Here is a 15,312-nt window from a genome sequence, read left to right as displayed (position 1 = left end):
ATCTGAACCGGAAGCAATCAATAAAATTTTTCACTTTCTTGACGCATCTTATGTCGCTCAAAGTGTTTCGTGATTTTGTTTATACTTGGAATTCGAACTTTTGCTACAAATTCGACGAAACTACGGCGGAAACACGTCGGCTGAGTTGCTTATCGCATCGCCTACCGTGCTCGATTTATTTATGTCGAAACTTTCGACGTTATCGCGGCGTCGAGTTAATTGGAAATTAATTGAAGGCGACATTCGCATGCGCGCTGTCTTCGTCGTGTTCTCGTCACGCTTAATTTAACAGCCCTGTTAAACGCGACGCACGATGATTGAAGCGCGTGATAAAATCGATCGAATCGTAGTCGGGGGGGGGAGGGGGGGAGGGAGGGTAAAACGTGTCGATGCGCGGCCGGAAGAAGTATACGTAATCGCGGGAAATTGCCCGTGCTTCCGATACTTTTTCAAATTGCCAACACGGCTTCTCTGCGGCGGACGCAGGTGGACAAACGAAAGAGGAGGTGATCGAAACGAACGAGAGGCTGAGGGTCGTGAGGATACGTCTGGACGGCAGCTACGACACCGCTAAGAGGGCCCTCGTCGAATTAATGTGCAAGTACACCGACAGCAAGCAAGTGCGCAACGTGTTCCAGCGTTACAACCTCCTAAAAAATATGATCAAGGTAAGACATAAGAAACCGAGCGTCGTAATTGGATGTATGTAACATGTGTTTTTGTTCCACGAGCGCTTTGTGCTCGGCGAGCGTCAGTACCAGACTGTCGCTTGACGTAATTACGTTGTAATTATGCCACCCGCGGTTTATACAGGTAAGCGGCGAACGGCACGGAGCTCGTTCCCGCTGAAACTTAGAACTCGTGTCACTTGCGCCGGCTCTCTTGCTCTCTCTCTTAAGGAATCGCTAAGGAACTAATTATTAACTTGTAACCGTAACATAAATTGTAATTGGCTTTTTTGGGGAATTTATAATTGACTTTGTCCAAGTTATGTAGGATCTAAAAAATAATAATTTGTAGATAATTTCGTAGTAAATATTATAATATCTGTGTTGCAGAATTATTTTTCTCAAATAATGATATTTATTAATGTTATCATCGCATCTTGTCTCTTTCCGTTCATTCCTTGACTGAAATAAATCAAATATTTATTTACAAAATTATATGATACATATAATATTTATTATAAACATGTGTCAATTTTTGACAACTGTAATAAAAAATGGGAAGAAAGGTAGCAATAAATTGTAGACAATTATAAATTTAGATTGCATATAAATGTAATATAAATTTATTAAAAATGTGTAGCTCACAATATAACACATTTAACTTTATTTTGAAAATCAGCGATACATAAATTTGTGAATCGACCTGATATTCGGTGAGCAATTGAGAAGCGATAATTAAAAAAAAGTCCGGTAATGAACGCAGTAAAAAGAAACCGCGGAAAAGTAGTGGAGATGTACGATATTACGTCAGTAAACAGGCAACAGAGCGCAAAATATCCGGACTCGTCCACCGTGTAACTTCGCGGTGCGAAATTCGCAGCTGCACAAAATCGACGGACGAACAGCAACGGCAAAGGGAAGAATTTGTGACGCAGTCGTTTTATTTTTGAAAATACCTACGCCAAATGCACGCTGCAGCAAGCGCGACGTTTGTTGTCCGAAAGATAGATTGCGTGCCCGTGGGACTCAAGCAACAAATAAAGATGCACGCTAAAGATAGCCAGCATGATCGTCGGACACGTTCGCCAGTTGGTGTGGAAGACGAGCGCGCGTTATCGCCATCTTTCAGTTTTGTTTTTTCTCTCCTTTTTTGGGGGGAGGGAGACTTTTTTATGCTTCCCACGGGGTGCATACATAGGGATTTGCGATCCCGTTGGTCCCGCAGGTGCATTCGCTCGGACGACGACGTTTGTTTCTGGCGTAAACTTTCGTTTCAAGGCGCAGCCGCTATCGGAAGAATCGAGTGCGCGGAGTTTTTCCTTGTCAACGGAGGAAAAACCAACTTGGGATTAATCCTCGAGCGATACGAACGCGAAATAAAATTGCCCCCCCTGTAAATCGCGCCGTTTGTTTCATCGACGGCCGTGTAATCCCGAGGTATATTGTTTGAAGTGCTTAGCAACATGCGAGAGAAAAAGGAAACAACACAGGAGCACACTATATCGCAGATATAATCGTTATTATTTTTCTTTTGTAAGGATAATATAAAGTTGCTATTTTTGTTACGATATTATTGAAATTAACTGTCTTTTCGCTATTACGGAATTAAACGATATAAATTGATTAAAATCGGTTTTTGTACGAAACGATCTTAAAGGGAATAGATTAAGAAATTGATGCTGAAGTAAAATAAAATCAAACCGTTAAAAGAAACGTAAAATAAATTGAAGTAAAGAAATTAGAATATATTTCAATAATAATTGATGATTAATTTAATTAAAGTTATTAAAATTATTAAAATTCCTAGTTTTGAACAGTATCTGCTAGTTTTGAAAGTAATCAGCATTATTTGCTACATTTATTCCAACTATCGGACGAATGGCGATTGTCTTCTCGACAAACTATGGCAGGGATGTTTTACGTTTAATACAAGAATATAGAAATATGTGACTGAAAACAATTTTTAAACAGCAGATAGGAAAGTTATAATAAAATGAGATCAGACAAAATGTCTTTGCAGTATGTAATAATTTCAGATATAAATACAGATTAATGATGCTACGTTCTCTAAAGACGCGGATAAAATTGATCTTCTTAAACCACGTCTGATGAATGGGCCAGTGACTCGTTCAAAGACACGCGGATAAAAGGATTCACTGTACAATGGCCGATCGCCTTGCACAAACGCGCTGCTTTTTTCCTTCCATTTTCTTTTTTTGTCGTTGCGACGGTAGCCTGAGCTACCGACGGTTTCGCCCTTCCAGGACGTAATTAAGCTGGAGACGCAATATTGGACGCTGGTGGATATACCGAGGCAGGAGAAGCAGGAGACCGTGCCCGCTTTCGTGCTGCGTGCCTGTTCCATCATGGAGAAGACTCACAAAAGCGGCGAAGGCGTGAAAACTTCGGCGCGTCTCGCCGAGGAGGCCGAGACCAAGAGGGAGCGCATCGAAAGACTCGAGAGTGAGTATTTGGAGTGCGGTAATCGATCGTTGTCAAGGGTAGTAATAGTGGTAGGTTTTACCGTAGGAAGAAAACAATTCTCCATTGTCCTCCGTCGATTGTTCTCCGTCCATGCCGTTCGTTTTCCTAGCCGCGACTTTGATTATTGTCCGACTTTAACGCCTTTAATCGATGCGAGCTCAGTGAATAGGAAGTCAATTAATTTATTTGCAAGTCAACCTCGAGCCGTTTTCTTTTGCTTCATTAATGTTCGCTTAACGAGAATTTAAACTTATTTTTTAGTTCACTTTTAATTTAATTTATATTTTATTCCTACAATGAAATCTATTTGTCTTTCTTTCTTATAATTTTATAATTAAAAAAGCTACACTATATAATATATTATACGCTCTGCGCTGGCAAAACAATAGTAACATTTTTCATGCTGTGCAAATTATACGGAAGAGACACGATTCAATGGCTATCCCTTGGAAAGCTTTCAACTCTGGATAATATTTCATTTTCCATTATAGCACTCAAGAGATCGGAGATCAGTTTCACTGTATCATTAAGATGAAACATAATTACACATTATTATTAATTTTCTTACGTTTAATATCATTTCATATTATTATATTTAAAGATTTAATTATATTTAGTTATATTTAAAGAGTCAATATTAACAATATTAAATTAACAATATTAAAAGTATTGTCAAAATTATCAATACTTTGTATAAACATTTTGTTGATGAAATATTGTTGAAATAGAAAATTGGCGAATTTGATTTCTTTTAAAGCAAAGTAAAAAAATTCTGGTCCTAAAATAAATCAAAACTCATAGAATTGAAAACTCTACGAGAGAAATGAAAAGCTACGTACTTTTTAATTAATCTCTTTTTCTCGTCTCGTTTACGCTAGTTTTTACGGTCTCATAAATATTCAACAGATGTCTTGTACAATTTATAATTTTTCCAGAAAACGTGGAAGATTTATGATATATTTTTCATTATTGCGATATGAGGCGAAAATTATACTTTATTTTGTGTTCCGTGATGCACCCCGTAAATACGAACACCAGTATTGTCGCGATACTATGCGATCGCGCGCTTGCCCGTGATTATCGCAAATTCGTAAATTACTCCGGCAAAAAGGGGAACTTATTATCAACGTAAATTGTCGATAGTACAAGCGCGCCGTGCCGGTGCTGTAATTAAAAATGTTCACTGCAGATACAATACACCGCCCTTTTTCGCTTGGTTAATCAAAGAAATATTTCCTCTCTTTATTTCATCGCGAAATGTGAATTTTAGTTAAAATAATTCGATACAAATAGCTCATGCCAAATGGTTAATTGAAACCATTAATTAACTTGGTTAATTTATTGAAATTTTTTTCCGAGTTTATATATGTTTACATATGTGTATATATATGTATATATATCTAGTTTTATTTTATTATATTTTGTTTTTCGTTTTGTACCTTTCCATTACATTGGTTTTTCCCATTATTTTATTTTATTTTATTTTTTTATAGAGAAGAAATACAAAGTATGATATATTTTTAAATATACATATTTTAAATATTTAACTATATTTTAAACTTTAAATAATAGAAACTATTATCAAAATATTCTACATCAGTCAGTGGAAACAGACGTATATATTCAGTAAACAATAAAAACCTTTGAAATACCATTTTTGAAAACATTGTAAAAAAATAAAAACTATGGGAAGTTTTTAAAAATATTTGTCTGATATCAAATTGCACTTGCTGTGCCAGTACTACAGTTTGATTCTGGACTGCATGTATTAACAGCCAACGTTTCCGCTTGGTTTTTATTTTTCCAGCAAGAGCAATATTTCTCTGAGCGTTAATTAATGCCTCTCGCTGAAATGCCAAGCGAACTACGTTGATGTAACCGCACGCAACATCCGACATTGATTTGTTTTTGTGTCTGCTTATTATTACTAAAAAGTTTCTAAAAAAACTTATTCTGCGTCAGTACACATACATACGTATGTAGCACTTTTACATTACATGATTGACACAAAAGCAATTTCATGACAATAATTAAGCATGTAGAATATAAAAGGTTGTGCCATAGAATCAATTATTATAAAAGACAGATAGAATTTTTTAAATAAGTTGATTGACTCCGTTGGTAGTCATTTATTAATGTTAATTATGTTTTCGTGATACGTTTATTAAGATTATATTTATAAGAATGATATTTGACAAATTAAATGAATTAATAAGCATAATGTGCTTTGCATAGATATGACGACGGCGCAAATCGAAGCTGAGAACACCCAGATGACCAATGATCTGTACAGATTGCTGAAGAAGTACACGGGTCTCAGAAACCTCATCAAAGTATTGAAAGTATGTATTTTTTACAATGCTTAACTTTACAGACTATTTTGTCATGTAAAATGTATGAGTGTGCCTAAGGGAAATTATATTTCACATGAAAATATATTTTAATCGTCATACTTTGAAAACATTTTTATTTCAATTCGAAATTTTATTGAATATTTTCTTTGCGTTTTATAAATGATGTAAAACAGTGTTTCAACATAAAAATCAAAATTTCCGGAAATATATCTATTAAATTAGTTCATTTCAATTAATTAAAAAATTGAACGTTATTTTTTCATTTATAAGGAATTAATTTTATTATTTCCTTTCAAATTAAATCTGAAAAGATTTTTTAAATAATAACGTTCTTTCTCCTGAGATAGTTCTTTGACATGAGTTATATTGATCATAATTCTACGATGATGGTCGTAAAAAGATAATACTGTTCAACAGCAGCGAAACGTAACACCAGCTGTCATATTAGGACATTGTTACGATCGTTCTTTTTCTTTTTATGTTCCAATAAGTTGCGTATTGCTACTCTTATAACGCTTTTCAGTCGATGGTACAGCGGTTATCATCTACTCGTTTTACTTTCTTCTTTTATGGAGTGTCAAATAAATCGAAGATTAAAGGCGAAGGTATCGTAGTATCAACCAACTTACATCGTTTTTTTATTCTTTCGCGAACATACACTCAGAAATTGTCGTTCATAATGCTTCTTTGAAGACAAAGAAATCACACATTGCACATTTGACACATTTTGAATTACTTAAAAAATTATCATCGATTAGAATTAAATTATTAGAATTAAATTCTACGTTTACTTACGTTTTATTATGGTTTAATAATTTTCTCTCGGAAAAGATTTGATTGATCAAATTCTGACTGCAGTCGTATCGCCAATTAAAGATATTTTTTAATTAACGATATTTTAAAGAATAAATTGGATTATAGAAACTTTTAGGATAAAAAAAAACAGACATGAGCATACAATTTGTCGTTTATTTATGACCGAAATAAGGGCTACTTTCTGTCGCAGGAGGAGTACAACAGTTCGAAGTTGTATCCGATGTTCCCGCGTTACACGATACTAAAGGACATGATAAAGGATATAATGCACAACCCGGACTATATGGAAGTTTGTCACGAGGTGGACCAAGCATAGCGGCCCGACCCCCTCCACCGTTCGCCACGTATGACCCTATAAATTCTTTGGAGTCGCCGCGTGATCGTCGGTGAAGGGGGTGAACCACAGAATGCTTCAGCTTTGACTGATAATTTTATTTTTGGACAGAGTAATTCCTGTGATTTTATGTTCCATCCTATATTTCTCCGTGAATTTCACATTTTCTTGATTCGTTACCTTGTCCAAACCGTTCGCCAACAAACGTCATCTTTGTTCATTCGGATTTTGGGCCAAATCTGGAACAAGTTGCATCACGCTTGTACCAAACGTATACAATTTCTCGCAGGTAAGTTAGAACCTCCTGCTCCTCTTTGCGCGTGTTTTGCAAAGTTTCGGCAAGAGGTGGGAGAAATGATAAGAGGTTGAATATCGCGCTGAAGTACGTCATTGAACATCGTGGAGTAGCAATGGACACCTCGACATGCTATAAGAGCGCCGGAATATCATGAGGATGGAATAGTCGTGGAGTCAAGGTAGGTCATGAGGTCGTTCTCGTATAGCTATGAGAATGCTGCTACTTGCTGCTTAATCATCGCAAGAAAAAAAAAACAAATCGAGAACAGAAAAGAAGCTTTATTTGATGCTTAATAAAGATAAAAATATTTCATAAAGAATAAAAAGGATTAGTTTTTCTATGTAGCTAGAGGATATTAATTTATAATTAAATTCGATTAAACATTGAAGATTATGATAATGATATCGCGTTGAATTTTCGTACTCTAGATTTGATCAAAAAGTACGTGGATGAAATATAATAATTCTAGAACTTTATATTAAATTCAATATTTAAAAAAATCCCATTTGTCACTCTGTGGAAAAAGAGTGACTTGAATCCTTCCAAGTAAATAAGTCCAAGTAGCAGGATTCGCGAGATTCCAACGTAGAGGCCAAGAGATCGTTTTACAATTTCTGATTTTGGATCGGAATAGTCGCTCGCACGTCACAAATAAAAGAGGCTAGATCCGCTATTATTATAATAGTGAGTGTTGTATGCATGTGGTATACCGTAATTAATTAGGAGTAATTCGCAAGATCTACGGGGTGTCGAGTAAATTCATATAAGATTGTGAGCGTGTGTTTGTACATAGGTATAGCTCGTGTGCGTGAAATTAGCGTGAAATTGTGAGAGTAATGTCAATGTGGAGCATTATTACCTGCTTCCTGCTGTGTAGGACTCTCGTAATAAAGGACGTCGTCGGTCTCGCGCGGCCGAATATTCACTTTACCTACGAAGAGGACAAAGATTTAATGATTCCAGACGCTTGAGCAACGCTCTGCGAAAAGAAGACGTATTTGTAATGAAAAATATTAATTAATAATTTAACACTGAAACTAAGATTTACAATACGGTTAACTTTGAATATGAAGATTTTATTGAAAAATTTGGATATATTGTGTGCATATATGAATTATATATTTAGCATGTAAATTGGGAATATTTGAAATCCTCGCTTTTTATCTGCGACAGAGATAGAGACTAGGTGATTTGAAAAATGCCGAAAATAATACACATTTATGAATAAGAAATATAGATTAATTGACATTTTAAATAAATAAAATTTGCAAGGCCAACTATTTGAGTGTGGAAATTTTTGTGAATTATTCGAATTATATATTTGGTATATTGAAATATTTCAAATGTCTATGTACATTTAAGCAGCATTTTATAAGACGTGAATGCATGTCTTGAAGTTGAACAATAATCTAAAATGTATGAATTAAGATATAGAAACAGATTTAAAACACATGTACATGATTTGAATTTAATTTATTTCAGTGCTACATATTTAAGGATAAATTATAGATTCTACATAAAATATAATATACGAATTTTTTGGGGAATCCTTATATTTTAGCTTAAACAAAGCATTCTGAAGGATATTTTTTCAAGTCAATTTCAATAAAAAATCAATTTTTTATGATATATATATTTATATACATAATTTACATTTTTATCAATCACTTTTTTTTACGTAACCAAAAATATGCACGCAGTGTTTAATATTAATCGGCTATTCTGTCGTATGTACAAACCATAAATATTAATGGGCCCCCGTTTAAAATACATGCAACGCCTTCATTACGAATCGCGAGATTATAAGCTAAGATGGTATTTACGATGTATGGATCAACTAATGTTTCTTTCGTGCGAGAACAGAACGGCAAGAATGTCACCTATATACATTTTTATTTTTAATGCAGCGCGAAATTTTCCATGGGTACGAATATATTCATACATGAGTTAGTGATAAATAGATTTGCATCGTACATTTAGTACTAAATGCAGTTCTCGAGTATTTATATTAGGCGCGATTTTCAAGCGCTAGATAGATGACATTGAACAAAAAGGAAATTAGTTGGTAATTAATTACCGTTGGGATTTACATAAAATTCACCGTTGAACAGTCACATTTAGCTAAATACAATGAGATTGCGTATGCTTGACGATAATAGTCGTGAGTAACGTTCTCCGTACACATATTAAATAGCGTAAGATACTCGGAAGATAAAAACATTAATTAAATGTATTAATTTTGCATAACATATCACCAATGTCATGTTTACACACTCCGATGGAAAAGCCCTCGAGAAATTATGCGAGAAGTGCCTAATCGGGACAAGGGAAAAATATTAACGTTATTTAAAAAAACCACATATTTCTATTAAGCAAGAAATTTAAAAACATTTTAAAATTAAACCTGAAGATTTTTTGAGAAAAGTAATTACGGCTTGCCGGTCAAGAAATCGTAACGGAAATAAAATCGAAGCAGGCTCGAGCCAGAACACGAGTATCCAAGCGAAATTAATGAGTAATTTTAAATTATTAAAGCCATTCGCATCTGGATAATTCGCGCAGAAGGATGAAAGTCCGTTGATAGATGGTATTACATTAAAATTCGAAATTTTCGCAAATCTTTCCCGATGGACTTTCGTTCAGAGTATTTGCATTTGAATATGCATATCGTGCTGTTCGATAATTGATAAACACAGGAGATATCATCGGATCGGTTGTCCGACATATAAAATGTATCATGTTCTCCAAGTGCTATACCTCATAGTAAGTATTTACGTAAAGATGAGAGAAGCCAAAACGCACGTGTTACACGGTCGCGCGTAATGCAAAATGCAACTTTTACACGTTTTAATGTAGTTGCAACGACGTGAAATTTAGTGCCAGCAATTTAATTTGAGATGCAACCGTAATGGGAGGTGTCTAGGATTTTGTTGTACTTGTATCGTTAAGGTCTATAAGCATGTAATGATGTATAACTATATACTAAAAGTACGTATAAAAATACGTATTAAAAAATGGCTGACAGCCCGAAATCAAAATACAAAATACAATGCGCGGTAAACATTGGGACGACAATTGGAGGCGTCGCTTCTCATGTTGCGGGCCCTTTCCAATGTTTGCCGATGGTTAGTGCTCCCCCTTCCCTCAACACTGTATCTCCCCTTTAAACCGTTCTAGCATTTTGTAATCAAAAGTATAATTCATCAAAATGTCTAATCAAACCTAACTAGTATCCTCATTCACGAAGCTGGATACAGGCGAGAGATGTTCCAAAATCAAAACAATGCTTTTTGTCTATTAATTTTAATTAAATGTGCAAATCAAAGTTTTTACAAAGAAGAAATATTTTTAAGGGGTACCTCCTCTTTTTTAAAAAAATATCGATCACATAGAAGTCAATACTTTAATGTTTTAGCTTCGTTTTGATAGGTTTCGTGATGGATGGATATAAGAACTTTTCTATCATCACACTCTCCTAATAATAACAATAACATCAAATTATTGAGCGACAGTAATCAATGACATTAAATTATGACAGTATATTAAGCAGTATATTGTTGCCTGAACGTTATAGTTTAAACTTTAGTATCTATTAGCATTTAGTAATAATGTTGCTGAAAAAATCAAAAAATCCATCAAACTTCATATAATTGAATTTAATGAAAAATCGTCAGTGGTAATATGTCTGCATCCAGCACGTCCATAAAATTTTTTCTTCACGTTGACTGTTTAGACTAGAGCTTTTGACGTACATATTTAACTCCCGCTATCTATTGTACATGTACGTATATTTGGAAAGAACATTAAGAGAACGTTGATACAAAGATATTCAGTGAGTTTTCACGTCTTATTATAATTTAATAGTCATATATACAATTAAAATACAATACATTGATTATCTACCTTATCATTAATTTCTAATGTCTTCTTGGAACAACCAATTATATTCTAAAAGATTTATTTTTTTGAAAAATCTATATGAATAAAAAGATTTGCAGGGTATTTCTAGTAAAATTTAAATACTTTTTTTTTAATAAAATGGGAACTCTTTATGCATCTTTATGCAAGCAGAAATATTTTTGATCAACCGATTTTGTAAAAATTCTCAGAAAACTTCAAAATTAGTACCACTTTAAAAACAAAGCTTTCACATTCCGTATAATCGGAATATATTTTCCAGCACTTAAAAATCTCTAAATATGCACACGTCATATACGGAAATCTTTATATCTATTTATCTGTTTTATGATGCAACTTATGCAAAGATATTTATAGTCTTGTATATCCAATCCACAAATAATATATGTGACCAAAATAATTAATCTATAAATCTATGGATTAATCCATACGTGACAATGTAAATGAATATCATCTAAAAAAAAAGAATCTAAAATTCCTTTCTCTTTCTCTACAAAGGTTTTAATGCTAATAGAATTATCTATATTGTTCATATTAATGAATGATTTTGTAATAAGTAAAAATTTTTGCAATAATTACTATGATACTTTTTATTATAGTAACAATTTTTTAATTATAATTATTTCATATAATTTATTTTTATTGTACTTGGATTTTATATCATAAGTAAAATTTGTTACAATTACAAGTTTCTTCTTTAAATTGAATTTTATACATTACGTAATATATGAATTTATACATGCTTGAAAATAATTCATAAATTGTGAGTGTTATATTTTATCTATGATTCACACGCAGCTTGTCTGGAACAAACTAGTCAATGCACAGGTACTCTTTCACTCTTATGATCTTCAATTTCCCTTTATATCAATAACTAAGCTGATTGTTATACTTCTTCAAGCTCGTTTTCATTGTACGATTTTCCGTGCAATGTTAATATCAATTAAATCAAGTTGAAGTCGATAATGGCGAGAAATTATGGACTGACCATATTTTTCGTGTGTGAGTTGAAAGTCGATTTTTATTGTAAAAATATTTGTGAGTCATAAAAAATTCTGCATTTGAGGAATAAATGCTGTCTGTTATAATGAAAATCGTGCGGTGCAATAAGGGCTTGAACATTGTGACTCGTGATTATCACCGGGCGATTGACTCGCTTCGGGCAGCGCAGCTGATATTTTTTATGCAACCGGGAACTTTCTTAGACCAATTATCGTAACGTATAAGATGAATATATATAAGATATAAACCGCTAAAACCGTATATATAGCGACGGAGTAAAACTACTCGATATGCAATGTCTCTGAATTGAAAAATAATAGCAAGTGTGCTCGCCTTTTCGATGACACTAGGAGAGTGCCAAATAGATTTTGAAAGTTTATACATGCGAGTGAGTGTGTGCGAATGTGCAAATACTTGTAAGTACAGGTGTACGCATACGTGTGCGCGTGTATGTTTCCTGTCACATTTTTATAGTGTACTGGCTGTAACTCCGAGAGCAGTGCTCTCGTTCGCTGAATCGATCGTTATCCGAACTATATTCCTTGATTATCCATTTATAAGAATAACAATTCATTACCTTATTTTATTTATTTTTATAAATATTTTATTGATATTTTTGCTATCAAAACTATTTTTTTCGATCGCTATTAGATTTCGTGATGTTAAATTTCTTGGTTATTAAAGTTACATATATTTTTTTAATAATAAATATAATGATTATATAGCTTTATATAATATTAGAAAAAAATTAATGGAAGAATTTAAAGGAATGTAGTAAAGTTTAAAGATCATTTCAGCGAAAGTGGCCATTTATATATCGCATAAAAAAATAAAAATATATAAACAATGGACGTATACAAATGACGGATTCGAGAGATCTACCGATTGTGTTTTAAAGAGAGTGTATATGGTAAATTTACATAATTGTATTAATTACTATAATAAGGTTTCTGATTATTAATAGTTCTTCAATCTTTCTTCATTGTTTGCACGCATTTTATAAAGATATTTTAAATATCACATAAAAGTTACATCTATTTTCATATAATTAATCTATTTACAGCATATAAGTTAAGTATGTAAATATATAAATAATCGTACTTACTATCCTTTAATGTAAAATTTAATATACAAATCGCAAAATTACGAATATACTTTGTATTAATTATTTTTAAAATTGTTAAAATAAAACAATGTCCAATAATACATTAATTTAATGAAATAATATGACCGTAGCAGGAGATTGAAGAACTATTAACGGCAAAATATGTATGGATAAGTGTACAATAATGTTAACCGCGAGTGAAATCCGCTGGATTTCTGTTGTGAGAAAACTCGACTTTCTCTCGATCTCGTCGTCGCTCTTAATTAAGTGTGTTTGCAAATTCACAGATGATATTCTCGACCAATCTATTTGTCTATAATCATCGCATTACCATTATCTATCTATGTAAACATTCTCGTTCTTTCACGCAAAACGCATGTTTCATAAAAAAAAGATCTAAGGTTTAAAATATGCTCTCTTCTACACGTTGAACGCATACATATATACACACACACATATATATACAATATCCGCTTTCTATTAATGCTAAGCGCTTTGGTTGCATATCCGATAAGTCCTACATATAGATGTAACATTTTTACGAAGAAATATATTTTGGCAAACTTTTCGTGGATGAAAACAACTCAGAGAGAGGAAAGATCGACATCACTTGGTTCTTTGCGATAAAATATAGGATTTTGTGCAGAGTGTCTCGCTCGAAATAAGGGGACCTTACAATAAATAAAATTATTAATAGAAATATATTATATATATAAAGAACTAAATTATTAAATATTAAATTTACATTATTTTTAATATAGCGCAATCGAAATTTAATCTCTTATCTTATCAATTTTTGTATTAATCTTATTTTAAAACCGTGATTTAAATTTCTGTATTCTTCTATATATTTTTATTATGCTAGTTTACAACTAGATCGCAAAAAAGAAACAATTCATGAGGAGAATTGTTCTGTTATCGATGGGGGGACATTCTGCATAAAAAGATTTAACAGTCACTCACTGCGTAAATGCACTCGTCATTCGTTTCAGTCAGCGAAGTGAAGCGACCCCGTTTACTTAGAGTCTCGATGTATAGCACCCGGTATATAGAAGTATCGTTAGTTCAGCTAGCTTTTGCGTACTTTGTAAAATGTGCGCTGTAATAAATATCGTCGGTATCGTAAGCGTGCAATTCAACGAAGCACGTCGGCGAAATAACGCGAGAGCTGTTCGAAGTTCGCGAGTCTTGACTTGATTAAAGCAAGAAAGATATTCTTTCTTCACGTTACCGAAGATGGCTGAAAATTGAAAAAGTTAGTTCTTCGGCTACATTTATCTTTCTGGAAATTATATTGATAATAGAAATTAGTGCGCAATTTTTTGTAGTTCTTATTAACAGCCACGATGGCAAGTGTAAATGAAATTAACCACATAATTTCACTAACAATTATAATTGCAATTAATGTTGCGTACCAATTAACCACATATATAGTGGTTCTATAATTTATATAGAAATTATGTATGCAATGAGATAACATCGTGTATCATGATGTGTAATATATTGCATTAAAATTAGCTGAAAAAAATCAATTTCTATTACGAAGCGCCACAAATAACTACTGGCAGTGTTGAATCGTCGAGATACGATTCCGTGTGATTTATTACACGCGCACGTTTCCAAATCGACTGGATCTTTAATGAATTATAGAGTTATAATCGTTGTTATATGCACACGCTTTTCCTACTTCGATTGTTAATATCATTAATTGGTAGTTGCATTTAGTCATGTGCAAGAGAATTAACACTGTTGCGAATACGTTGTAAGTTTCGTTACAATGGAATCGCGAGGACCGCATTTAATTTTTCATTTCTGCAACGGATTAGATATCTCTCCAGATCTGGGAGTTGTATAAAAGATTTAGATTTCTTCAGGCATATGAAAAAAAAGTATCTAAATGTATTAAATCAAATTGTCTTTAGGAAAGCTTTTATTCTTCGTAACAGATTGCTCAGATGTTTCTTTTCCTATCTTTTAGAATTTAATCAACCTTTCGGGAGCTAAACTCTTTAAAAAATGTAATTTCTATTTATCTTTTTGGCAGTGCTGTCCTCGCGATTGCACGGTAGTAACGTCAGCTTCTGTCTGAGCAGGTTCAATAGTAAACAATTAGACTTAGAAGCCATGCTAGATTAGATAGCAAGACGTAACAATTGCGCTAGATATTCCTAGAACGTTACGCTATAGCAACTTCACTGACCCACCCTCCTATTTATCATACTTGTGAGTTTCTCGACGGAGGGGTATATATATATATAGAGTAGCGATACTGTATGTTATATATAGACTAGTTACATCAACTATATTAAATTCTAGTCAACTGATCAGTTTGA

The 15,312-nt window shown here is 33.2% G+C and overlaps 1 protein-coding gene across 2 annotated transcripts in view; it reads left to right on the top strand.

Moving 5' to 3' along the window:
* Positions 1–11,337, top strand: part of LOC105830998 — a 134,211-nt gene extending 122,874 nt beyond the window's left edge. Inside the window, exons 5-8 of one of the 2 annotated variants that reach the window (XM_028192775.2) lie at positions 487–668; positions 2,903–3,131; positions 5,388–5,494; positions 6,513–11,337. In XM_028192775.2, coding sequence (XP_028048576.1) covers positions 487–668; positions 2,903–3,131; positions 5,388–5,494; positions 6,513–6,638 — 644 coding nt within the window. In that variant the 3' untranslated portion in view covers positions 6,639–11,337. The remainder of the gene's footprint in view (positions 1–486; positions 669–2,902; positions 3,132–5,387; positions 5,495–6,512) is intronic. The other variant, XM_012670788.3, reaches the window with a different exon arrangement.
* Positions 11,338–15,312: the final 3,975 nt, after the last annotated feature.

Source organism: Monomorium pharaonis, chromosome 5 (assembly GCF_013373865.1).
Source record: "Monomorium pharaonis isolate MP-MQ-018 chromosome 5, ASM1337386v2, whole genome shotgun sequence".
Classification (NCBI taxonomy): Eukaryota; Metazoa; Arthropoda; class Insecta; order Hymenoptera; family Formicidae; genus Monomorium; species Monomorium pharaonis.
This window is presented reverse-complemented; position numbering and strand designations above follow the sequence as displayed.